At 36.1% G+C, this 27,631-nt stretch overlaps 1 protein-coding gene across 3 annotated transcripts in view; it reads right to left on the reverse strand.

Moving 5' to 3' along the window:
- Nucleotides 1-1,368: 1,368 nt before the first annotated feature.
- The window catches only part of DDX1 (DEAD-box helicase 1), a 34,875-nt gene continuing 8,612 nt past the window's right edge, over nucleotides 1,369-27,631 (reverse strand). For all 3 annotated transcript variants that reach the window (XM_077844075.1, XM_077844074.1, XM_077844076.1), the window contains exons 7-26: nucleotides 26,514-26,597; nucleotides 26,207-26,290; nucleotides 25,771-25,847; nucleotides 25,016-25,088; nucleotides 23,298-23,374; nucleotides 23,071-23,185; nucleotides 22,215-22,353; nucleotides 17,465-17,525; nucleotides 13,744-13,842; nucleotides 12,772-12,861; nucleotides 11,557-11,745; nucleotides 10,862-10,913; nucleotides 8,653-8,799; nucleotides 5,580-5,671; nucleotides 3,955-4,027; nucleotides 3,734-3,806; nucleotides 3,610-3,652; nucleotides 2,780-2,875; nucleotides 2,375-2,495; nucleotides 1,369-1,698 (exon numbers count right to left, since the gene is read on the reverse strand). In XM_077844075.1, the coding sequence (XP_077700201.1) occupies nucleotides 1,568-1,698; nucleotides 2,375-2,495; nucleotides 2,780-2,875; nucleotides 3,610-3,652; nucleotides 3,734-3,806; nucleotides 3,955-4,027; nucleotides 5,580-5,671; nucleotides 8,653-8,799; nucleotides 10,862-10,913; nucleotides 11,557-11,745; nucleotides 12,772-12,861; nucleotides 13,744-13,842; nucleotides 17,465-17,525; nucleotides 22,215-22,353; nucleotides 23,071-23,185; nucleotides 23,298-23,374; nucleotides 25,016-25,088; nucleotides 25,771-25,847; nucleotides 26,207-26,290; nucleotides 26,514-26,597 (1,916 nt within the window). In that variant the 3' untranslated portion in view covers nucleotides 1,369-1,567. The remainder of the gene's footprint in view (nucleotides 1,699-2,374; nucleotides 2,496-2,779; nucleotides 2,876-3,609; nucleotides 3,653-3,733; nucleotides 3,807-3,954; nucleotides 4,028-5,579; nucleotides 5,672-8,652; nucleotides 8,800-10,861; nucleotides 10,914-11,556; nucleotides 11,746-12,771; nucleotides 12,862-13,743; nucleotides 13,843-17,464; nucleotides 17,526-22,214; nucleotides 22,354-23,070; nucleotides 23,186-23,297; nucleotides 23,375-25,015; nucleotides 25,089-25,770; nucleotides 25,848-26,206; nucleotides 26,291-26,513; nucleotides 26,598-27,631) is intronic.

Consider the following 27,631-nt stretch of genomic DNA (forward strand, 5'->3'; position numbering starts at 1 on the left):
AATTTGCAGAGGAAAAGCCCAATAACCACTTTCAGTCTCCATTCCTCCCTGGCCTACCCATTTGGACCTGAGGATCATCTTCCAACAGAAGACAAAGGGTCAAAGCTGAGACTAGGGTACCCAAGTTCCAGCTCCACTTCTCCGAACAAGGCCCCGTTGGCATAAATTCCTCCAAACTGCACTTCTGCATGTATAAAAGGAGGACACGAACAAGATCAGACCTCCCCTAGCTCCAGTATTTAAACGGTCCAGATCTCAGTCTTCTCCTTGCTGTTTATCAGTTAAAAATCCCTTTCTAAAGCAGTGATTAATGTGCGTGGACACTGCAGAGAGCTGTCATCGCTCCCAGATCAGCTGGGGTGGTTCTAGGACAGCCAAGCAACGTGGTCTAAATGTGAGAGAACGGTATTCTCATCATTTCACACAAACGATGACTCAAAATACTAGGCAACGGTTCTCCCACTGCTAATGTCTACAGTGAGTTTCACTTAAGATTTTGTTTAAAGAAAATATTTCAGTGCTAACAGGTTTGGAAACCATCACACGAGAATTTATAATAGCCTCTGTTCTTAAGGAATCCTAGCACAGGAATAATACCTTATTAACTAAGAGTCGAAAGGCACAAAAGAACAATTCAATTTTATCTGTCTAAATTTTCTCTTTTCCTCCTGGTATTTTAGGTAAAAAGGACAGAGAAAATATATTCCAAAGAACTGGGTTTAATTTTAAAACGTAGAGGAACAGCATAATAGTTTTGTCTTTTAAGTAACTATCCTCTGGAAAGAAAAGGTCTTAAAAAGAAGATAAACAGGGGATGCCTGGGTGGCTCAGTGGTTGAGCATCTGCCTTTGGCCCAGGGCGCGATCCTGGGGTTCTGGGATCAGTCCCACATCAGGCTCCCTGCATGGAGCCTGCTTCTCCCTCTGCCTACGTCTCTGCCTCTCTGTCTCTCATGAATAAATAAAATATTAAAAAAAAAAAAAAGAACCTTCCAAATACATCTTTGCTATCACCATCATACACTAGCCCTCAATCCCTAGACACAGAACCTTTTCTATCTCTCTAAAAAAACTCAAGGCCCCCTAAAACTAAGCTGCCCTTCTGTCCTGGGATCACCCAATTTTCTTTCCCATCATGAGTCTCCCCTCCAGCTTCAGCCTACACCTAGGCAACTATAACCATCTCAAAAACATCTCTACTTGGGACCACTTCCTATGATAAATTCTACTCAACATAATCACTGGTGGTTCCATGCAGGTCCTCCACAAAATTAACATACCTATAAACTTTATCTGGTAAACCTCCAGTTTTCTTGAAAAAGAAAACTATCAAATAACTTTAAAAATAAGACACAAATCTTCATAAAAATATAGTCATCAAATTTATTATTCTCATTAGGTTGCCATTTTATGAAGAATTCCTAAGATTAATGTTTCTTGACATGCAAGAGTTAGCATTAATAGCTTATGTTACTATAAATACTGCTGCTTGGAAGCAGTACAACTGTTTTTAGAGTTTTAAGACTACAGAATTTTATTATTCAAATCTTATTCAGTGTATGTTAAAATCAGAAGGTTCTGAACAGCTGGTTAGGAAGGTAGCCAAGATGCAGGAAAGATGTCTGCGCCTCCTTTTCAAGGGCAGCCAACTCTTGAACCGTAGGTGCCAAAATATCCACATGGCCTTTATAGTTTCCACCTGCATCACACACACAAATTATAAAGTAATATAAATGACATGCTTGAAATAACTTGTCAGCAATACTTTGGCTCAATTACATCCGTTTATACATTGCTTCTAGCAATAAAAATGTACTACTGGGCAAGTCATCTCCACAAGTGAGTTTTAAAGATGTTAAATCCATATAAATGAATGATCAGGCCTCACTAATAGTGTCCCAGAGCCCCTAGCAATCCCTCCCCCTCTCCTTTTTTTTTGGTTTTGGAAACCACTAGCTCAGTAGCCTGAATCTTAAAAAAAAATTTCAGGAATGAGCTAAATAAGGGCATTCCAGGCAAAGGAAATTTTATACTGGGTTACCGCTTGTATTAAATTAAAGGTTTTCAATTCTTTGTTCCAAATTGTCATTATACTCGTTTCCTAATAATTCTGTAAATGTTCAACTACTCTTTGTGACATTAATACCTCAAGAGAAACAGCTAAGCTGCTGTCCTTCATTTGCATACAAATCACACAACTAGAAACTGCTATAAGACAGGTATGGATAAAGTGCTAGGAGAGTAATAAGGAGGAAATGATTAATAAGCTAAAAATAGACACCATGATGAAATGAAATTACTGTCTTCTACACACTGAAGCCCAAGAAGGACACATTCACATTTAGAATAGAAATAGAAGTAATTTAAAAGCTTACCGCCAATGGCCCTTTTCTGACCATAGGTAACTTTCCCATCAAATTCATCCACTGGTACCTTTATATCTGGTTCAACCTGAGAAATGGTGCAATTCAGATGCTCTTCGATCTCAGACAGCAACTATGAAGGGAAAGGAAATATAAAAAGCATTTTCAAATAAAAATTTCATTTGACAGAGTTGCATTTTAACAGCATCAAATAACACAAGACTGTAATACTTAGTATAAATGGAAGATAGATTTCTGAAAAGATAAGCTCACAAGTTACAATTTACAAACTATAACTAACATTACAATTAACTACTCTTCCTTACAGCTGACAAAGAGATAAAAGCTGAGGTATTACTTTTATAAGTAAATGTGGTCTATTTTTGCCAATTTTACTATCTTTTTTAGGAATCTTACCTGCATCTCATTGTACCATATGGTACAACCACCATCTTCCTTGAGTCTTGTGTTATAACATCCTTTTCCACGGCTGCTACATACATGGTACCACACCTACATGAAAGATGTAAAAAAATAATTAACATGCATGGAGACTGAAATATGCTATATTTCTTTATTCTCTTAATAGTTTTTTAAAAATAGTTTATCTCCTCAAGGAACCAGAAAAATAGATTGCAGTATGGTATGTCATCCAATTACTATCACCATTCAGGAGCTCATTAACTAGGTCTTCTGAAAGAGTTCTTTCTGAAAATAATCCTGAAGTTTTCCTAAAACGCATGTTAAATCCAGAAAATAATTCTCAGATAAAAACAAAAATAAATACTGGAAAATGCTATATCAAGATTTTTATCAAAAAATAAAGTCCAAATGCTTTCTATAATAAAGCAAAAAACAAAATGAACAGGTAGTTTTGGACACTGAGTTTGTGGGAGTTCCTTATTCTTGCAACTGTTCTATAAGGTTATATAAAATTATATTGTAAAATGATAAGTTACCACCCTCTCCCATCTCTTCTGTGGGATGATGTCAGAGAGGGTCTAAATAGTTTTTGGTGAAATGAGTATATTAAAGGTATTAGTGCAAATTACATTTCACATTTTTCCTTTCTAAACTTCATTCTACCACTGGTCCATTCAAGAATATTGAGAAGATGCCATTAAAAAAGTTCACTTATATTCCATATGCAACTAAATACAATGTATATGGAAAAATCAAACTGTTTTTACTTCCAACATCAAAATGACCACACAAACAGTGAATTAACACGGCACTGAAAAGATTACCTTTTCTTTCTCTGTTGCCACCAGGGAAATGGCCAGACCCATCCTGAAAGATTTTTAAAGTCTTTATTAGACTTTATTCCTCAAGTACAGAAGCATAAAAAGAAAAAAAGAATTATAGCAGTACCTTTCAGCTCTTCCTACTCTGCCGATTCGATGTACGTAGTTTTGCTTTTCGTCAGGCAAGGTGACATTTATAACTGCAAATAAAAACAATTATTACCAACTGCCATTAGTTTCTAAAATTTTCAACCATATTAGATATTTTCTAAATATTTTAAATACATTAGAGTGTTTACTTTGAATTCCATAAAATTTAAATTGCAGTTCTAAAAACTTTCTCTTTACCATAAGGAACACCATGGATATCAATTCCTCTGGCAGCTACATCGGTGCAAATCAAGAACCTCACATCTCCTTTCTAAAGAGAACAGAGAGGAGAGAGAGGAATTTATTAGTACATATACTAAAAAATAAATACAAATACCACCATTCCACTAAATGAGACATCTAATAATAGGTCATTATCAGATTAGAGGTCCAGATATTCATAATTCATTTGACTAAGTCTTAAATTTTTAAGTTATGATCTACTAAAACAAGATATTTAAGGTGAATAGAATCAATAATTGGATTCATTTTTTCTTTTCTTTTTTCTCAAACCAAAGATATTAAACTGCTATAATTTGGCTATATCTTTAGAAATCCTGACTGGTTAATTCAAAAGATAAAATTAAAAAAAAAAAAAAAAAAAAAAGAAAGATAAAATAGAACAGAATGTTAAAATATAAGCATTATCTTTACCCCTGTATTAAAACAAATTCAGAATACTATGTATTTTACCTTGAGGTTACACTTTTTGTGACAATAGATAAAATCCTAAGAGAAGGGAACAGAGTGGGCCCCTAGTGCTCTCACCAAGGAAATAGAAATTAGCCTTTAGATGTCATTTGTGCCTCAAGGCACAGCAAAGTTAGAGATGGGGTGGGGAAGGGCATGCTGACCTGTGGTCCAGCATAAGACCCTGGGTCGGGAAGGGTGGACACACACGCTGAAATGCGACCATGCAACATGCTTCAAGATCCACATTTTGCTCAGCATGGAAGCATAATCCAAAGTTCCTAAACTCAGTACTTCCCATCTTTTATTCATGCAATCAATGGGTCTGAGAGAAAATGCTATTTGTACTCTCCACTGGGTGGGGGGGGGTCAAAATATAGGTAAACGGTGAGAATGCTGTGGGGGCAGGCTATTGACATCATGTTCTAAGTGGCTCAGGCCCTACCCACCTGCACCAAGTGCTAAACAACCTGTTCACAGGCTGCCAGCATGTAACTGGGACAGTGCGCCTTAAACAATTACAAGTATTTTTAATTCCACAAAACCATATTCTTGAAACCTGCCTTAAGTTAATCTACAAATTAACTTCTCTGTGGGCATTACTAAGACTGATCAAAAAGAAAAAAAGACTCACAGATACAGTTTAACTATCCCATGATGCTTCTCCTAAAAATATATACCGAAAGAATTTAACTGAAACTTCCTTAAGCTGAAAATTCTTATTACAGTAGTGTCATGCAGAGAACATATAATTTACCAATTGACTGCTAAAAGATGACTAAGCCCTGTCATGGCAAGGAAATACCAGCAGGGTAAAAGTCTTTTGAAGTTTCTAGGACAAGAATTGCTTTAATAATATTAATTGGAACAGGGGCGCCTGGGTGGCTCAGTCCGTTACGTGTCTGCCTTCAGCTCAGGTCATGATCCCAGGGTCCTGAGATCAAGCCCTGTGTTGGGGTCCCTGCTCGGCGGGGAGCCTTCTTCTCCCTCTCCTCTCTGCTGTGCTTTCCCTCACTCTTTCTCTAATTAATAAAATCTCATAAAATAATAATAATATTAACTGGAACTGGTTAAAATTGGCAACAATTCCCCTCTTAAGTATTAAGGAAATGTAGCCAACTAAACAGCAGTACCTTAAATCTTTCCAAGTTTTGCTTCCTCTCATGAGGCTTTCTGTCCCCATGAAGACAAACACATGAGAACTGGTGTCCTTTTTTATCAGGTCCTAGTGAAAAGCACATTAAGCAGTTAACTTTGGAAAAACATTACACCTAAGATTATGTCAAAACACCAATAGCAAAAAAAACACAAAAAAAACAAAAAACCAATGGCATTCAGACTACAATGGTGCCACAGAATTACACAAAAATCTATACCCCAATTTGCCATAAACCGTGGTTAACACAATTTCTGTCATAGGGAAAATGCCATTAAAATAAATTCCAGGAGCATTAAAACTGATTTGCTTTGAAGGATGTTTTTAAGTCACTTTTCCTGATCTGCGGAAGTAGACGGAACAATATGCCAATTAGGATGTGTTACTAAAAGGAAAACGTGTATAGCAGCAACCTCTCCTATCCCACGTAAAGCAAAGAACCAAAAAGCAAGAGAGAACAGTCCTGGAGGAACCAATATAGGTATTATCAAGTTCATGCCTTACTAAAGGTCACGTCCACAAGCCTACCCTCCTCAGGATGTTCTAAACAGCTTAGTAACAATTATGCTGTAACTACTCTCCATAGTAAATTTTAGGTTAAGTAACAGATACTTCAGAATTCAAGGAAAAATAGGTCATGAAATCTATCCACCCAAAATGACTAACACAGAATTAATTATGCAGAGGAGAAATAATAGGTAATCAGAACTTCTAGAGGCCTACAGGTTAGCCCTTACTACATTCTAAATTCAAGTGGTTTAGGAAAGTATCACACATACACACTCCTACTCCCCAGCTGAGTTGTGTATAGAGAGGGATCCTTTATTTCCCTCTATTAAAGCTCTGAAGTTCTGGTATATATATTGTGCTATTTTGGTTTTAGTAACGGTTTGGGAAACTTGATTTTTAGACAAAGGTATTCAGAATATTTAGGGAAGGATGATAAAAGGAACTAAGGAATATTACTGCTGGCATTTCTAACCAAATAATCAAATCCTCCATTCAAAACCAACATGGGCAGAAAGAATTATTTATTACAAAACAATCACTATAACTAAAATACTCGCCAAGCAAGTATGCTTGCCATGACTCAAAAAAAAAAAAAAAAAAAGAGTACTAAGCTGTTCACTATAATGAACAATACAGCCTGTTCTTTATATGACTATTAGTTCAAGCTTCTTAAACATTTCAAGTTCTGGCTCCTTGATGTAAATCAGTTATAAAAAGAGACAGGTTAGATGCCTTCTTCCCATTATGAAAGCAGGACTTCAGGACTTCTCTGTTAACCTTGTACATCTGTCAATTTTTCCTTTATATATCTTTACATTTATTATATTTTCAAACACAGCAACAATGAAAGAATTCTAGAAGTGAATAGCTGTATTTTCACCTCCTAGATTATATCATTAACATTTACTATATTTGCTTTACTGCCTATCTAGCCTTCTATCAATTCATTTTTATATTTTTGATGCATTTCAATGTAAATTGCAAATATCTGTACACAGTTCAGCATGCATCCCTTAACTAGAATGCAGTTATTTGTTTAGGTTTTATTGTTTTCCTTCGAGGTGAAAGTTACATACAAGGAAATGGACAAATTTTAAGTGTATGTCTGCTGACTTTTGACAAATGCACGCACCTTTGTAGCCCAAAGCCCTATCAAGATAGAGAATATGAATGTCACCCCACAAAATACCTCATGTCCTCTCCCAGATAACCCTACTCCCATTCTACTGGGGGAAATCACCATTGTGGTTGTTTTTTTTTTTTTTTTTTTCCCATTCTAGATCAATTCTGACACGTCTAGAACCTCACACAAATGGAACCATACAGTATATATGCTTGTGTGAGAAAGCTTTCATTCTGCAAGCTGTCTGGGATTCACCTATTGCTGCTGGGTCCACCAGCAGTCCATAACTATTTCACATCTGGTTTAAGCCACTCCCCTACTGACCACCCAGTGTATCTTCAGTTTGGGGCTATTATAAATAAAGCTGTTGTGACCAATCTTGCCCATAGCTTTTATCAATATATCGTGTATAAATTTTACTTATCTTGTGTAAATTTTACTTATCTTTAGGAGTTGAATTACTAAGCCATAAGACAGCAATGTTAAATTTTACAATGTAAGACCTTTTACCAACATGGCTGTACAGCAAGTGTTTTGAGTGCTCCAGTTGCTCTATATCCTCGCCAAAACTTTTTTTTTAAACCTAGCCATTAAAAATGAGTGTACAGTGGTATTACACTATGATTTTGCATTTCCCTAATGACTGAGCATGTTGAGGCTTTCTTCATGTTGGTTTATGTTTCATGTTATAAGGAGCATAACATTAGACTCATTATTAAGTATTTTATTACATAATGATGTTCTTCATTTCTAGTTAATATTTTTGTCTTAAATTTTACTGCATCTCTTGTTAACATAGCTAGACTTTCTTTTGATTAGCGGTTTAGTGATACATATATTTTTTCAGCCCCTTTCGATCTTTCCATGTCCTCAGGTTTTAAGTATGTCTCTTGTAAAGAGCATCTAGGTAGATTTTATCCACTTTAACCATCTATGTCTCTTAACAGAGGACTTTATCCACTGAGACATACTGTAGTGTGTACTCATATATTCAGATTTTTCCACCAGCCATCTTACTCTGTAATTTCTAACCATTCTGTTTTCTTCTTTTTTTCATTCTTTTTCTCATTTTTCTTCTTCCTTTCTTAGTCTTTTAGAAGATTTTTTCTCATTTATTGGTTTAGAAGATATACATTCTATTATTTAATGATTATACTTGAAATTTTAACATTAATCAATAACATTGCCCTTCTTCCAAATGATAGCAGGGCCTCAGAACACTGTAATGAAACTCTACCTGTGTGGAAAGCCCTGTGTTCCTAGGGCTTATCATATGAAAAAGTACTGGATAAGCACAGCTACTTCCACCATCACTGCTTTAAATTCTGTGCATGCATTTTAGACTGCATCAACATGAGACTAATAATCTATTAAATGAGGAAATAAACACAATTTATCTCAAGTGAGGAAACATTACCTCCTCCTTGTTGCATAAAATATTGCTCCAAGTTATCACAGTCAATTTTGGTTCTACAGAAAATAATTGCTTGATCCATCTTGTGTTCCTTGATTGCCCGGACAGCATACTCCCCCTTCAGGATTTTAATAGCTTCAGACCACATCTCTTGAATACCACAATAACACAACAAAAACGAAAAAAAGAATTTCAATCTAAAATTATTATAAACACACAAAATTACAGTTATAGACTTAATGCTTAACTCAGTTAAAAAACTGACTTAAGTATTATAGATAAAAATAAGTAATATTAAGATAGGATGAAATGGTGAGATTATCTATTCACTCATTTATTCCTATTTGTTAATGTACATTTATGCTGGTTTTTGGGGCACCAAAATAACTATAACCATACCTCTTATAAGGAAAAAGACATGTAAACACACAAGTAAACAGAACTTCGTACCTGTAACAAAACTCCGTTCTTACCTCTTGTGGACAACTAATCATATTCTTGCCTTGCATTAACTTCCCTAACTGCTCAATAAATGCTTACTCAATTATTTTAACCTCTTTCAAAAATAATTAATGTACTTTTTAAATCAATCTAACACCTGAAAGTTCATACTTCTCTATGGTTTAAAAACTGTACGTCAAACTAAGTCATTTCTTAGCCATCACCCCCCATGTCTATGATTCCGTGGGAAGCTATGCTACAGTTACCAAATTAAAATGCAAAATTTTAATTTTGGAACCCATCGTATTTCTGAAGTCTCTCTAGTTATACCTAATCACTATATAAACTAAGCAAACATTTATAAGAAAAAATAAATGAACAATTTTTATTTTACAAAATGCATTTTCGAAAGTGGGAAGACCCATCATTTTGAGCCATCAGTGTCTCTGCACTTCAACAGTTAAGGCTAGTGGAGCATGTACTTTATACATGTGGAAGTGCACATAAAATTGAATTCAAAAAGGGACACCTGGGTGGCTCAGCAGTTCGGCACCTGCCTTCGGCTCAGTTCGTGATCCTGGGATCCGGGATCAAGCCCCACATCGGGCTCCCTGCAAGGAGCCTCCTTCTCCCTCTGCCTATGTCTCTGCCTCTCTCAGCCTGTGTCTCTCATGAATAAATAAATCTTTAAAAAAAACTGAATTCAAAGGGACTCTATTTAATCAAGATTTCAGAAAATTCACCTCTCAGATACTTGTCATAAACCTACCAATGAATCCAACCATGAAGCAAATGATCCACCTGAGACATCTAACATCAAACATGCGTCCTAATGGCTCTGAGGTCTACTCTAGGTTCCCCAAGCACTATCCTTGCAATACGATGTACCTTCATAGATCTTAAAAGATTATGCACCTGAAACGGTCTCCAATCTGCACTGAAGTATCTTCGCTCAATTAAATGTTAGGCTTTTTAAAAAAATAAAAATTTAACGACTTAATGATATTCAGTTTAGGAGGATGAAAAAATCCTGGAGACAGATGGTGGCAATGAATGCAAAGTAGGAATGTACTTTATGGCACTGAACTTGATCCGCTTGAAAATGGTTAAAATGGGAAATCTTGTGTTAGGTATATTTTACCACACACAAAAAGAATAAACTATTTCAAGATAACTCCTGTATCTTTCAAAAAATTGTAAGCTAAAGACATTTTCCCTTGTGACATTTCTCCTGGAATTCAAGGCCAATATAAAATCTGTTGCCAGAGAAATTTACTGATATCCCATGACCAATAAGAACTCCAAAATATTTGTGACTTAGCTGCCAAGAAACTAACATCTGAAATTCAGTGACTAATATTGTTCTAAGTTGACAGATATCAGCCATTTCCCCCATTTCCTTATATTTTTGTTGCTTTTGTTTTCAGATTTCCTGTTCTAATTTTGTAGGTCACTTCAAAACCTTCATGAGAATAAGACAAGGCATAAATTCAATAAGACAAACCAATTCGTTTTCAGAATCTTTTTTTTTTTTTAAAGATTTATTTATTTATTTACGATAGAGAGAGAGAGAGAGAGAGGCAGAGACACAGGAGGAGGGAGAAGCAGGCTCCATGCCGGGAGCCCGACGTGGGACTCGATCCCGGGACTCCAGGATCGCGCCCTGGGCCAAAGGCAAGCGCTAAACCACTGAGCCACCCAGGGATCCCCGTTTTCAGAATCTTTTAACACCATTCATTCATTCACTTATTCATTCATTCATTCAACTTACCCGGACTATTAGCACCAGGCCTTGTGTTATCTTTTGCATGTACATCATCAGTCTATCAAAAGAAAAGGATAAAAAAGGTGTAACAAGTGGCTAAGGATTCCAAACAAGTATCACTTTTTTTAAAGGGAAAACTGTACCTAACTCTAGACTGCATTTCAGACATAATGTTCAGAGTATGTGAGTAAAACCACTTTCAGATTCAGAAAACCCCTTTATTAACTGTGGGTCTATGGCTAATCAATTTTAAATGTAATAATAAAAATGCAAAGTTGGCTTTTACAATATTGCATATTTACAATATTTAACATATCCTCATTTTTTAAAGGTAAACCTAAGAACAGTGGGGGAAAAAAGACCAGATGGACATATGAAATTGATTTTTAGGAAAATAATGAACCACAAGAGGACATTTTAACATTTTAATAAAATATTAAAAATAACAATCACTGTATCCGAAATTAGATCTATGTATACACATAATCCTATTCATTTATAAAAATTACATTGAGGAAGATGATTATAAAAGTAACTCTTACAGGGAAAAAAAATAAAAGCCCATCACTTATTCTGGATTCTCAACGCCTAAATTTCTCTGGTCAACGTGTTGGACTTTTCTTGATACTGGCTGTATCACCCAAGGCTTAATTTATGAAAGTTTTATTCTTCACAAATGGTTAATGGTGTATAGTACTCACTCTAATGTGGTTTTTCCCAAGCCTTTCCCAAAGTCTGTCAGCTTTGGGATTCACAGGGACAACAACATGGTGTACAGTGTCCGGAACAGAGTCTTCTCCTTTTAAATCAACCCATGTGGGAAAATGCATTATCTTCTCAGACAGCTTCTTCACATCAAAAGAATGTAATGTAGCAGAGCAAACAATCACCTAAGGGGGGAAAAAATTTAGATGAATTTTTATTATACAATAATAAAATATGGTAGCATATGAATACTAATGTGGGGCCCAAAGTATGTTATTTCTACGTAAGCAATACTCCTGGATCGTTCAGAGGCTAAAAGGCCCCAGGGCATTCAGGTATCTAATGTTAGAGCCGGGTGCTAGCCTCGGCTGCTTCTACTTCTACTTCAAAACCCTCTGAACGACCCCTGGCTGGGTGACAGCCCTCTCCTTCCTCCTGTCCGAGAGTGGTGTATTCCTCGAGAGTGGTGTATTCCTCGGAGTTTTGGTGTAATTCACACAGGGCCATCCCTCCAGTAATGAGGACAAAAAGGATGCCAGAAGAAGTCATTGTCACCGAGAGAAAGAAAGGTAACTGATCAGAGGAAGCCACCACGCAATTTCAAGCAGCAAAATGATCAATCCAGCGTAGAACAAACAGAATAGTCAAAATGACTCTGGGTTAGCTAATCTCTCTGAACTATGGTCCCCCCACTGCCACAGAAACCATGCCACAAACTGCACGAGGTCCTACAAAGACTGAAAAGGTTTCTGAAGATCTAAAATCTTAAGTTACTATTTACTCCCTTCTCTCCCCTTAAAGCCTCCTCTATTTCTCAAATTCTTCCTAGGAAAGAAGGGTGAGAAAAATGAGTAATGTTTTTAGAACTAATTACAAAAGAAACCACTTTTTCAACTGCTCAAGATATTGCCTTCTCAAACAGGAAGCAGCCTGGAATATAAACTCTAAATGCTCTATAGAAAAAAAAATAACGAGGAATTTTTTACTTATTATCTTCTGTGACACTTAATTTCCTCAAGTTCCCTTCTCTTTCATTTCTAGGAACAGCTTTTAAGATATTTCTTTGTATGTACTATTTAGTCAGGTAATAAAGAAAATGTTCTATACAGCAGTTATCTTAGAAAACACTAAAAATATAAAACAAAATGAACTAAGCAGTAACACATAACAACTGTCTACATGTATTTTAAGCTGCATCTGTCATTTCATACCTGAAGTCTTTTCCCATCAGACGTAATCTGAGGAATCTGATTGTGAATCCTATTTATAAAATCAGAGTAACCTTGAGAAAGAAGCCCATCCTGAATGAAAAGCAAAGAAAAGCATAATTTTATTTTTTAAGCATAAATTTTTTAATCAATATCTATATCTTTCTTTTGTGAATCAAATATAGAAAGATAATGTAAACAAATTCATAAGCATATATCTTCCCATGTTCTCAAAATGATTATTTTCTATCAGATAAAGTTATAAATTCAACTTTAAACTCCATGTGACTAAAATACGAAAAAGCTGACAATAATCAACCCAAGAACTATACCCCAGTATCCTAGAATGAATACGAGGTAACAGCTCCTACCACATATTCTTAAACGTGATTTTAATATGAAAAAATGAAAACAAAAATCTTCAGTGCTAAAAAAAAAAAAAAAAAAAATCACCTCATCTTGAAAATACTTTGGAAGTATATCTCAAGGGCCTCCAAGACATTAATGTCCTTAGAGTTCACAATGTTGCAACTATGACATGAAGAAATAACTGTAATGTATAAAATAATCTATGTATCAACAAAGATAGCTACTTGGGAGTAAAAAACAAATCTATGTATATAGTAAGGAGAGTGGTTAAATAAACCATGAAGTATCCATATAATAGAGCACTAGACAGCCTTTAAAAATTATTTTATTTTATTATAAGGACATGAAATACTTATGCCACTTTATTAAAAAAAAAAAAAAAAAAAGATTTCCTAGATTCCACACACCTTGATTTACTATGTATGATAGCATTTATATAAAGAATGGATGAAAATATACCACACTGGTAATAACGATTATTTCTAGGTACTGGGATCATGACTAAATTCTGTTTTTTCATCATTTTACATATTTTTATCTCCAAAAGCATAAGCAAACTTTTTTTTTTTTTTTTTTTTTTTAAAGCATGACTATATTTCAACATACAGCTTCATCCAGGACCAGGAATCTAACTTGGGATAAATTCAGCTTTCCAGTTGACACTAAATCGTCTAGTCTTCCTGGAGTGCCAACGACTATATCTACCTGAAAAATATCAAAAGAAGGAAGCACCTAATGAAAACTGAAGCACTGTTATGATCACCATAAAACAGCAAACAATAGTGGTCTACTTACAGTGAAAACACACATACTGAAGTAGTCATGGTCAGCTCTAAATTCTCAGAACAGGAGTTTGCTAATAATGCCCTATTAGCAAACTTTGGTTTGGAATTAATGTGATGATTTTGGTAACTGATTTTGACAATCTTAACTGTTACATATAGTCTAATATATAAAAATTTGTATTTTCTGAGTGAATGAATTTATGGGAACTCCGAAATCAAACCAGGATTCAAATCCCCGCTCCACCATTACCCAGCTACATAATCTCAACCTACTTCATCTCTTCAAGTTTCAACTTTCTTTTTTGAAACGGGTGACACCTTCGGTTTTGCAAGATGGCTATGACAACTGAGAGATGAGATACGTAAAGCACTTGATGCCTAGTGTGCCAGGTGCTTGATAAATATAGTTGATAATGATGATGATCTGACTACCTCAGAACACAGTAATTACTACTTGTCAAATGCTTATAATGAACAGGCACCGTGCTAATGTTTTACAAGTACTATATCATCTCATGACCACCAAAGAAAACACTACTATTATTATTATTCCTTTTTTTTTTTTTTTTTTTTTTTTAGTAGACTCCATGGCCAGCATGGAGCTTAACTCAGGGTCTGAGCACATGACCCTGAGATCAAGACCTGAGCTGAGATCAAGAGTTGGATGCTTAACTAACTGAGCCACCCAGGTGCCCTTATTATTCCTATTTTTAAATGAGGAAATTGAAATTTAGAATACTAAAATCACAAGAACTTAAATGACACAGCTCATGAGTACCCAAACTGGCATTTCAAACTCAAAGTCCAAAAATGAGAAAAGGTCTGACTCAAGAACAAGTATTATTTAACTTTTTATCATAAAAATTCTCAAACATAAACAAAGGGAAGAGAATAATGAACCTCACACCAGTACAAACAATGAACATTTTCCACTCACACTCATGGGCATAGTGATCAGGAATATGGGCTCTGAAGTAAGCTCTACCTAGGAGTTATAAGATCTTAGGCAAGTGACTTAATATTTAATATAAGCCCTCCTCCTAATCTGTAAAAATGGAGGAGAGAGGACAGCCCAGGTGGCTCAGCGGTTTAGCGCCGCCTTCAGCCCAGGGCATGATTCTGGAAACCCAGGAACGAGTCCCACATCGGGCTACCTGCATGGATCCTGCTTCTCCCTCTGCCTGTGTCTCTGCCTCCCCCTCTCTGTGTCTTTCATGAACAAATAAATAAAATATTAAAAAAAAAAAAAAATGGAGGAGAGTAGTACGTCAGAGGCCGACTATAAGAACTGAATAAAGTATATGTAAGCATTTAGCCGTGCTTGGTCCATTTTCAGAAAGTAGCCAATAAATTATTTTTAAAGTGTATATATGGATGTGTGTGAGCACAAATAAGATATTATGTAAAATCATCCGATAAGTTAGGCAATTCTAAAAGAAACTTCTACTCTATTAATCAGCCTGAAAACCCACTTCTATTAATTATTTTTTCCATTGTAGACTACAAACATAACTTTCTCCTAACAAATTTATCACTGTTTAATCATTACTTCAATATCTCAGCCCCTGAAAAAGCAAAGCATTTGAATGCTTTTTCATGCCAACATGAGGCATTTATATTACCATAAAAAATAAGACTTTTCTGAAGGGACTTTCATTTGTACTGATAACTATAAGCAAGTCTCACTTCAAAATATGCCTAAAAATAAGAAGATAAGGCCTGTTTAATGTATTAAGAACCAGCTATATGCAAGCACTGTGATAGGTGCTGTACATGCAATGAACAAAATACCATTCTGGTTCTGTAACATCTCTTTACTATAGGATTTCAACTCACATGTGAGTTTCTTCTTTCCTCAATTTCAGCAACTGAAGTCAGCCTGAAAACTCACTTTACATGAAATATACACACTAGGTCTCTCATGTTTAAAAAACAACAACAAAAAATAAATTGAAAAAGCAAAAGAGAAGTATTTATATAACCTATATAACAGCACCAAGTACTCCTCTGGGCCTCAACTGCACATGTTGCATAACTGAGCAACTTTTAAGAATTACATAGTTCTTTCTACTCTCTCATTCCAAAGTGACTTCTAGCCCCAAATAAGACACAACACAGGACTAAAGCTGAGCCAGAGGATGACGGGAAATCGTAGGAGAGAATACAGAGGCAAAGAACATATTAGATCCCCTAAGTAGAATGGAACTGAATCCTGTCAAGAAAGCCACAGAATAACACTGCCTTTAATTTGCCATTGGATTTAGCCAGTACCACATTTTAGATATGACTGACAAAACATATAGAATTCCCTAAGAGCTCCACAGCTGGAAAATAGAGGAGTTAAGAAGCTTAATAACTTACGAGGAAAATGGATTTGGGTTAGAGGAGCCAAAAATGGGAATGGACATTAAATCTCTTACAACCACTAAAAAATACAGCACAGCAAATTTGAACATATCAAAACAATAATACTATCTCAAAATGGTATTAACAAGTACGGTAATAGGATTCCTTACTTTTAATATGTTACACCAGGTCAATTCAAACCATGTGGCATAAAATTTGGTTTGACAGGGGCACCAATGGAACTGGAGGAAGTGGACGTATTTCCTCGCCATGACTCAGTATCAGGTGGTTTAGATTAAATGATAAAATATTTAGGAAAGGAAATGAAAGAGAAATTTGAAAGAGGCAAGTTATTTCATACATATGAAATATTTTATGAACTCCTATCTATATCTAGCTTCACAGAATTGATGGGCACAGTTAAAAATATCCCAATCTCCTTCCCCAATAATGAGGATCATGGTCCTATCTTTGTCCTCTGTAACTGCAAGCCTGCACAGCCTCTGTAAGATGTCCTTTTATCGTTGCCTAAATTCCTCTCCCTCCTCCTAAACCAGTTGATCATTCTTCATCCTTCCTTTGGGTCATTGCCAAAACATCATATTCTCTGCAATCCACTTGATTTACAGTTCTAGTCGTCTTCTTTTAAGATTTATTTATTCCTGAGAGAGAGAGAGAGAAAACAGAAAAAAAAGACAGAGACAGAGAGAGACAGAGAGAGAGACAGAGAAAGAAGCAGGGATGCTGAGCAGGGAGCCTAATGTGGGACTTGATCCCAGGACCCCGAGATCATGACCTGAGCCAAAGGCAGATGCTTAACCCACTGAGCCATCCCCAGGCACCTTTCCATTTCTATTAACTCTAGTTTCTTCTTTTTCCATTATCACCAAAAGAAAGGACTCTGAAATTCACGAGAAAGCAAGAAGAAAATCCTCAAATGCTCAAAAGACCAAAAAAAAAAAAAAAAAAAAAAAGTCACGTATGCTGAATTTTGCATGAGGGGTTTGGAAGAAAATACTGTGCTGTATACTCCTAGGAAAAGACAAGACATACTTGCAACATGTTTCTGAACAAATTTTGTTTTTGATCTTGTTCTAATTTCAGCCTCACTTGATTTTTCTTGAATCATAACAGAACTACACCACCAAAATGACAACTCATAATGTAACCTCTTAAAAATTAAAAGTACAACTTACCCCATTATCCAAAACAGAGAGCTGATCCCGCGCTGCAACACCTCCAATTATCAGAAGCTCCCTGAAATAAATACCATAATGATAATGTAGAAAAAGATTAAAGCCTGCTTTATTGTTTGACTTGCATCCATTTCTTTAAAATGGAAATTTAGGTTAAGTAACTGAGAAAGAATCCACACCAAAGGCTGGAGAAGCGTGGGAACCAAACACTTCATCTGTAGGAGCCACAGAAATACTCAGAGGCCCAAGTGCTGAGGAGTACTTGAGAGCTCAGAACCCAGAAGACATGGCTTCTCGTCTCCATGTCCTCCTGTACTAGGTTAATTCCTGATACCTTAAAATCTGCTTTCAATCTAACTTCTTGGACATTTGTAGTTGTATGCGTATAAAATAGCTCTGAAAGAATATAAAAATATCAATTTTTTAAAAGTTGCCTCCAGGTAGGATAACTAAAAACTGGGGGAGAAGATGAAAGGAGACTTATTTTTCACAGAATATTCTTTTGAATTGTTTGAATTTTTTTTCATTCCAAGTAAATTTTTGTTAATGTTTAGGTTAAAAAAAGATCACCTAAGCCAAGGCAATTTTATGGGGCAAAAGAAGTATTCAATAAATGGTGCTGGAACAAATGGATATGCACATGCAAAAGAAAGAAGTTAAACCTCTTCTTTATACTACACACAAAAATTGCCCAAAATTAATTACAGATGCAATTATAAGACAAAAAAACTATAAAACTTTTAGAAGAAAACAGAAGGGTACATTTTCATGACTTTGGGTTAGGAAAAGTCTCAACATATACAATACCAAAACAAAAGCAACAAATGAAAAAACGGACTTCATCAATTTATTAAAAACTTTTGTACAAGAGAGTGAAAAAACATCCCACCACATGAGTGAAAATATTTGCAAATCATACATCTAATAAATAATATTACACGGTATCACAATATATAAAGAACTCTCATAACTCAACAATAAAAAGACAACCCAACTGAAAAGGGGGCAAAGAATGTGGACATTACAAATAGCCAATAACCATAAGAAAAAATGTTCAGGGGCAGCCCTGGTGGCTCAATGGTTTAGCGCCGCCTTCAGCCCAGGGCGTGATCCTAGAGACCCGGGATAGGGTCTGCCTGCATGGAGCCTGCTTCTCCCTCTGTGTCTCTGCCTCTCTCTGTCTCTCATGAATAAATAAATTAAAAAAAAAAAAAAAAAGATGTTCAACATCATTAGGGATTACAGAAATGTAAATCAAACCTACTACTTTACATCCATCAGGATGGCTATAATCAAAATAAGAGTTAAATATTGATGAGGATTTGGAGAAACTGGAACCCTCATACATTACTAGTGGGAATGAAAAAATGATATTGTCACTTTAGAACACGGTTGACGTGTTCCTGAAAATATTGAATATGAAGTGTGATCCAGCAATTCCACTTGTAGGTATATACCCAGAAGAAATGAAAATGATGTCCACGCAAAAACTTGCACACTAATGTTCACAGCACAGGAGCCAAAAAGTGGTAACAACCCAAATGTCCATCAACTATGGATGCATAAACAAAAACATGGTGAGTGCATTTAAATGGGATACTTTTCATCAATAAAAACGAAGCACTGAGCATGTTGTGTCATGAATGAGTTCTGACAACATCATGCTGAGAGAGGCCAGTCACAAGAGAGCATATTATTGTCCATTCCCTTTAAAATGTTGTCAACATAAATAAATAAATAAATAAATAAATAAATAATAAAAATATCACCAACAGGCAAATCTACAGATAGAAAATAAATCAGTCTGCCTCAGCATGGGGACGTAAGAAGGAAGCCAAAAGGCTGCTAACAGGTGTTTCCTCTGAAAGTGAGAAGTTTAAGAATTGGTTCTGCAGTTAGCTGCACAACTCTGTGAATCTAATGAAGACTAAACCTAAACACTTTAAGAGTGGACTGTATGGTGTGTAAGTCAGATCTCACGAAAGCCATTTACAAAGACTGTCTCCTTAGGAAGCGGGCAAAATTACCTCCTGATACAGCCAGGTAATTTTCAATCAGAAATAACTATCATGTATCTTCCTTTATTAATTTTATTCTTAATGATCAGTCTTTTAAGAAATCCTACAACACACTAAGAAAGTAGATGACATTAACACTGAGTCTTAGAGCACTATGATTAAAAATAGGCTTTATGGTTTCCTATCTTCAATTCTGAACAATTTACATAAGAGAATAAATAACACAAAGAGCTTTCTCACCTATGAACATCCATATCTTGGCATATTTCCTAACCACCTACCACTCTAGAGCCATGACATTTCCTAAATTTGTTAAGATCAGATGCCAGATTGTCTATTTAAGAATCACCTGGAAGAGCTGCCATTCTTCTTTAAGAAAACAAAAAAACTCTAATTCCTATTCCCTAGAAATTCTGATTCAGTATATCCAGGAGAGGACCAATATCTACCTTTGTATTTTTAGATAAGGTCCCAAAGTTCCCAGGTCTGAAAACTATGGTCCTTAAATCTATCATTCCTTCTCCTACAATACTTTATACTCTTATCCTCCTTCCTAATCAGATATATTTATCCCTATAAATTTAGCAGAAGATACCACACACCCCAATTTATGCTTATGTACAAAGTATCATAGGCTTGAGGAATATAAAAGAACAGCCCGGGACACCTGGGTGGCTCAGCGGTTGAGCACTTGCCTGCTCCTGGCTCAGGGCATGATCCGCGGTCTTAGGATCGAGTCCCACATCAGGCTCCCTGCCTGAAGTCTGCTTCTTCCTCTGCCTATGTCTCTGCCTTTCTCTGTGTCTTTCATGAATAAATAAATAAATAAAAACTTAAAAAAAACAAAAACAAAAAAACCCCAAAAAAACAGCCTCACCTTAAGGATTGTAAAACTAAGTTGGGATGAGCAAAGCTATGCATATTTATAACAAGAGACACTAACACATGTTAGTGTATAAAGATTAAGGTGAGGCCTACAAAATCAGTGGTATCCAAGGTGTGAGAAAGGACTGGGCTGATACAGCTAGGTTAGCTTCACAGACTAGGACTTGAGCTGGGTTTTCCAGAAAGGCTCATTCGTACAGAATACCAAAATGAGTAAACCACAACTTTACCTTCCTAACAAACTGATTTTATTATCCATCTTCCCTTCTAGTCCCTGTCCATAGACATGTTAACCCTTTATACATAATTATAGCACAAAAATTCATTCATACTAGCATTTTACATTCTTCCAAAAAACACTTTCTTATGGAGAATTCCAAGTTCCTTACAAGGAACAGATGCCCTGCTTGTGTCCTCCTATAGTGACTTTCCCTATTGTATCCTCAAGGCATCTTACCCCATTTATTCCATTGTTTCTCTCCCATTCACACAATCCCCATGCTCCCAAACTTAATTCTGTGAAAGCAAAGACTTTCTCATTGTCATATCCCGGATCTTGAGCCTAAGACTTCACGTAGTAGATATTCAAATAGTTTCCAAATGAGTGACATGCATCAATCCTCAAAACAAAATTAATTATTTTACCTAAAAAAATTGTATTAAGTATAATTTATTCCTGAATAAATTTATTCTGTAAAAAAGATCAGTATTAAAAAGATGGCCCTGCATGATGTCAACAATCCTAAGTTTCTAAAATCAGTGGTGATGCTGGCACAACCTGACTATGCCCCTGAACCCTTTAAATGGTGACTTTTACAGTGTGTGAATTATGTTCCAATAAAAAAGGTAATTAAGAGCAAAGTTAACAAAAATCAAGCGACAAATCACCTCACAGAGTTTATAAGGTATGGCCTTCTTCAAAACAAAAGGGAATGCTACTGAGCGAGAAATTCTACAAGATCACTTAATTTATGGTCTCCCTCCAATGGTACCAAGAGCCCTCTGACTAGGTAGTAACCAATGAATGAAGCCCAAATGGAAAAATCCTCATTCCTGTGAGACAGGCTAGACCAGCATCCCCAAACTGTCGACCAACATGCTAGAAACAGTGATATATTTTCTACACAAATGAAGTGATGACTCTAACACTGAATGAAATGTTCCCCTTAAAAAATTAATTTTGGGTACATAGGTGGCAGCCAGTAAAGCCTCCAATTCTTGGTTTTTGGCTCTTGGTCATGATCTCAGGGTCATGGGATCAAGCCCTGCTTCAGATATACACTCAGGGACGAGTCTGCTTAAGCTTCTCTTTCCCCCTCCCTCTGCTCGACACTCCCCACTCGAACGGACATGCACATGCTCTAAAATAATAAATCTTTAAAAAATACAAAATAATAAAAAATTAATTTTTACTGATACTGTTTAGTAGACCATGACACTTCATGTAAGAGAAAAATCTCAACTCTTTTAAAAATAAATTTATCAAATAGGAGTTTTAGGAGTGCCTGGGTGGCATCCAACTCTTGATTTTGGCTCACGTCATGATCTCAGCATCCTGATATCCTTGTGTTGGGCTCTGAGCTGGGAGTGGAGCCTGCTTAAGATTCTATCTCTCCCCCACCCCTGACTCATGCTCTCTCTCTCTCTCAAAAAAGCCCCCCAAAATAAAAAATAAAAAATAAAAAAACTTAAGTTTTATATAACTAATTGCTACTAATATATCAAAGTTAAATAGTTACATATTCACACCTATGCATATGTATGCACCCTGAATTTCTACTTCATTCTTTTTTCTTCCAAAACACCTCAAACTTAAACAGGTATCTGAGCGTAAAAGGAAACTTTACCTTAATTTAGGATTATCAATATATTTCTTAAACTGCTTGACGTTATTCAAAGTTTGTTCAGCTAACTCTCGAGAGGGCTCGACGATGAGAGCTTTTGGAGCATTGGGAAGAAACTTGGTTTGTGCCACCTGTGCGTTACCTTAAGAAAATAAAAATGATCGGAACATGTTCAAATCACATCTCAATATCTTTACTTGTATAGCACGATCACAAATATTCCAATATCAAAATTTTCAATAGCAACTGTCAAGAAGTATAGGGGATGATCATAAAATAAAGCTAAGATTCCTAAAATGAACTACAGCTTCTTTAAATTTACTTGCAATGATTACAACTGATATATGTTTTGTGATAAACAAGCTATGAAACATATTTACTTTAACTGAAATAGATTAGGCAACACATGGTAAGTAAGCATGAGCTTTGGAGTCCACCTGCTTAGGTTTAAATTCAGTTCTACCACTTACTTGCAGTGTGACCTTGGGCAAGTAACGTCAAGTCCCTATTCCTCGAGGTCTTTGTCTGTAAAATGGGAAGAGTACTACCTTATAGGTTGTGAAGATTAAATGATCCATGTAAGCACTTAACACAGTGCCATGGCACTTAATAAGCACAATTTTATAAATGCTAGATATCATCATCATGATCAGATTCCCCAAAATGCCTAAACTGAAACCAAATACTCAAGAGTTTATGAATTAGGTTTTGAAATTGAATTTTACTGACATGTTAAGTAAAGACGTGTGACTAAACCAGCAAAGAGAGCATGTGTAACTCCCTCACTACGAGAAGCCTCCTTACTGGAGTTTTTGCCAGTACCCCATTCTTGCAATTCTTACTCTCTCAGGAACAATACCTGTGTGCTGCGATTTGACAACATAACTATCCGATGCCTTGGCAAGAGCAACAAAACCATCTTTTGGTGGAAACTTAAATTCTTCTTCACCGAAGTTAAATTTTAGTTCAGCATTCTAGCATGGAATAAAGGAAGAAAATGAAAATTCTTAACCTAACAGCAAACAATCAGTATGAAACAATGCAGACCAAAGTAGTTTATAATCATAGCAACATTTTCCTGATTACCTTCAAAACACAAGCAGGAAAGAGGGCTTGGTTCTTCATATGTGGTGGTATTTCAAATGCCAGACCAAGGTCTTTTCCTAAAAATCAAAAAATCAAAAAAATAAACAAATAAATAAATAAATAGAGAGAGAGAGAGAGAAAGCAAACTGATCAGAAAAGAACTTCCACACACTTACATCAAACCTACCAATCTGCCCACATCCATGCTTTCCTGTCCTATATCCGAATGTCAAACACCCCACTTTTTTACTTTACTCCTAAAAGTGCCCTTCCTCCCCCACTCTACATTTTCAATCATTCCCTTTGCATCAAATCACCTTCATCAGACACTTCTACGAGACAGTCCATGGCATACAAGCATACTGTACATTAAAACACAGACAACCTCCTGGAATCCACATCTTCCTCTATTTACCTTTTACTTTTCTTCTCTCATTTGTAGTAAAACTCCCTGATTTCCCTTTTCACCATCATTTCATCTCATCCCATTCTCTATTGAAGTGATTCCCAATCAGGTGTCCCTCAACCCACTTACCATGCTCACCAAAACAGAGATCATTAGCATTATTCACTTGCCAAACCCAGTGATTAACACCTTCATCTTTCCTTCTAGGCTACACTCACCAGCAGCACTGGATACAATCTGATTCTTCCCTCCTACAAATACTTTATTCACTGGGACTGCAGGAACTCTTGGTTCTCCTCCTCCTTCACCTCTGCTAGATTCTCCTCAATTTGCTGACCTCTAACCACAAGAACCCCCGAGGACTCAGATTTCTCCTGTCTTACTCTCATTCCCTAGGTGATCTCATCCAGTACTCTGGCTTTAAATACCACCTATAAGCCAATATCTCCCAAACCTGTAGCTCCAACCCTAACATCCTGACTTATACATTTAACCACTTACTTGACGTCATGACTTAGTTGTGTAATAAGTATCTCATATTTAATATGCCCCAAATAGAACCCCCAGCATCCAACTGGCTCCCTATCTACTGCTACCACCCCAGCCACTCTGTTTTTAACACAGAAGTCACGACACAGTGAAAGTGAAGGAAGAAGACACCAATTCTCTACTGAAAACTCTAATGGCTTCCAATCTCACCCAAAAAGCTTGCATCCTGGCCTAGAAAGCTCTATATGGCCTGGCCTCACTACCTCAACTGACCTACATTCTATCAGCACCCCCATGCTGAGTGTGCTTCAGACCCACTGGCCTGCCTCCTTGGTGTTACTCAAATACCTCAAGCACACTTGTCTCAAGGCCTTTGCATTGACTGTTCCCTCTGCTTGAAACACTCTGAAGATTTTTGTATGACCCACCACCCAACTCATTCAGATTGGTACACAAATGTTACCTTATCAGAGAAGGCTTCTCTGACCACCCAGTATAAAGTAGCACACCCCTAGACTTTATCACCCACCATTCCCTTACTCTGACTCCACTTCAGTGCACTTGTTCCAACCTAACATATTTAGGTATCTGTCTCTCTCCCCACCAACAAGTAAGCCACAAGACTAAACATGTCTGTTTACTCCATCTTCTGCTCTATCTCCGGCAAGTACCATGTGCCTGGCATAGAGTAGATGCTCAAGAAGTATTGGTTCAAAAGAAGGGCAGCGAGGGAGGGAGGACTGAAAAAGAGGGGAAGGGAATTATAAATCACAAATACTGGGTATCATGTCTTCTCTAGTACGACAATCTATTGAACATTTACCATTTTTGGAGAATTTGACATGCCCTTTATCTATATCAAGGTAACATCCAATGGTATCATGCATAGTGAATTCCTAGAAAAGCAGAAAGTGCTGTTAATAGAAATAATCATCGTAAATTAAAGCTAAAAGTTCACATACAGCTACATCAAAAGTACGTCAGTGCTTCAAAATAATTCCTTGAAACCCTAATGTAGGTGTCAAAAATGACTATTGGGGAGCCTGGCTGGCTCAGTCAGTGCAGCACACAAGTATTGATCTCGGGTTCTGAGTTCAAGCCCCACGTTGGGTGTAGAGATTACTTAAAAATAAAATCTTTAAAAACAAAATGCCAATTACAGCATATCCTATATCATGGTAGAGGCATCTTCCCAGGCTTTCTAAAATCAACAGGATATTCAGGCTCACCCACATTACTATAGATTTAGACTTGCCAGAAAACCACATTTAGATTCACCGTAATTAAAAATAATAAAAGAGAAGAATATATTCATTCAAGGCAAAGCCAAAATCAAAATAGGTGAAAACAAAGACAAGGTAATATACTGTGGAGAGGCTAATAAATGGGACAAGAGAAAAAGTTATCTCACTTTGGATTTCTTCACTAAAATCCAAATCTGAACTTTCTGTAGAAAACATTCAGAAAATCCACTTAAATTTCAGAGTCCCTTTTAGAATCCTAGACATGTCATGAGAGATCAAGTAAGTACACAAGAAAACTCACTAATGCTATGATTAGGTCAATAATACAACTTACCTCTCCATAATTATCAAATTGTTTATTATGGGATTTCTTCCCTGTTCCACCAAAGCCAAATCCAAACTTGTCAGTACCTAGATTTTAAAATGTATTTTATTTACATGGTTAAAAGTAAATATAAAACTAAAAGTAATGTACAAATCTGTAAATCTACAAAACTTGAAGCATCTATGCAATATTGTGTGGTACACATTTATGCATACTAACTGTACTCAGACTTCTCTCATATTCTTACCCTTATTTTTCCATTTTATACTGTAATACTAAGTACTTCAAATCTTTTTGTAACAGAGAGGTATATATAGATTATTTCCAAGTCTTGAAAATATAAACTTTGTGTGGTTAAGGTTATTATTTAGCTCCCCACTGCAATAAAATGTCAACAATCCACAAATATAAATCAGAAAATTCAGTTTATTTTAGAAACACTTACCTAGGTCTAAGGAAGCCTGCATGGAAGACCACCCAACTCTGCATAAACCTTGGTCATGACAGGATACTTCATAGTAGTGCTTCCCTATAAGGTCAAAATATTTTGAGATTTATACAAACCTGACTCATTTACCACATAGCCACTTTCCCACTGTTTCTGAATTACAATTTGTATGTTTCAAATGAAAACCTGTAGATCTTTTTGTAACATTAGAAATCTTTTCAGATCCTTGATTTTAAAGCCACTTAAAGGAAGTCCATGTATATTACTTCACAAGCTGATACAAATACAAATGCAATTTAAATACCTTTCGTTAATCCTTTTGTAGCTCTGCATCCATGCCACTCTTTCACTTCTCTGCTTTGACAACAAAGACCATCAGACCCAATTGCTGGATTTGAGAAAGACATAAAAAAACCGTGTCAGTTTAGATTACATAAATTAAGCATCCTGAAATAAATATCATTCAATCTCATCAAACAAAATAATTCCTTCACTTGTTGCACCATTCCTGACACTGAGACTTGCTGACTCCTGAATAATAAGATCTTCCCGAAAAGTACTCACCCTTACTCATCCTTTGGAGGGCCTCAGCCATGTGGCAGACTAGTTTCTATATGATAATGTGTTAACTAGGACAAGATTTTACTGCATCAAGTCTGCAAAGGAATCAACACAGTACCTAATCTCACACCCACTGATAGTATAGCTGTATCACCAACACAAATGTGTTTAGACAACCATTCTCTAGTCTTTTAAAGAAATGGATCCTCAGAGGGGACACAGCACTCACTCATCAATACCTGTTGCTCTGATTTTATGCTTAACTTAGAGCTTGAGCAAATACTACACTAAAAGGAAAACAGGAAGTATCTCTGGCTTATTGCCAAATCCATGGATCCAGAACCATAAAGCAGGAAAAAGCACAAATAAATAAAATTGTCATCGTTATCTGCGAATACTAGGACCCTGAAAAATTAGGTGGTTCTACATTATACCTCAGGGTCAGTCAGTGCTTATTAATGCTTACTGACTCTAAGGAAAGCATATAGCTCGTTTGTAATGGAAAGAAATTGTAACTTCTGTTCCGGTTCAGGCTTACACCCATATTCAGCACCTGAATGCAGAACAAACTTTCAAGAAAAGCATCTCATCACACATTTTACTTCACTGACCAGAAATTAATTTACTCAAAGTATAAATTCTTATTCATATGGGTGCTACAATCTATAAAACTTTGAACTTCATAAAAAGTTCCCTAAGCAATGGCAAATCCTTAAAATTTTTATTTTTAAAAATTCCTTATGCAGTTCTACAGATATAAACTTGATAATAAATTAGAGGCCATAGGGTAGACAGCAGCAGTTTGGATATTTTTGTCTGTTTTGGGCATGATTCTTCATGCCCACTGTATATTTTTTTGCG

The sequence above is a fragment of the Canis aureus genome, chromosome 12 (assembly GCF_053574225.1).
Source record: "Canis aureus isolate CA01 chromosome 12, VMU_Caureus_v.1.0, whole genome shotgun sequence".
NCBI lineage: Eukaryota > Metazoa > Chordata > Mammalia > Carnivora > Canidae > Canis > Canis aureus.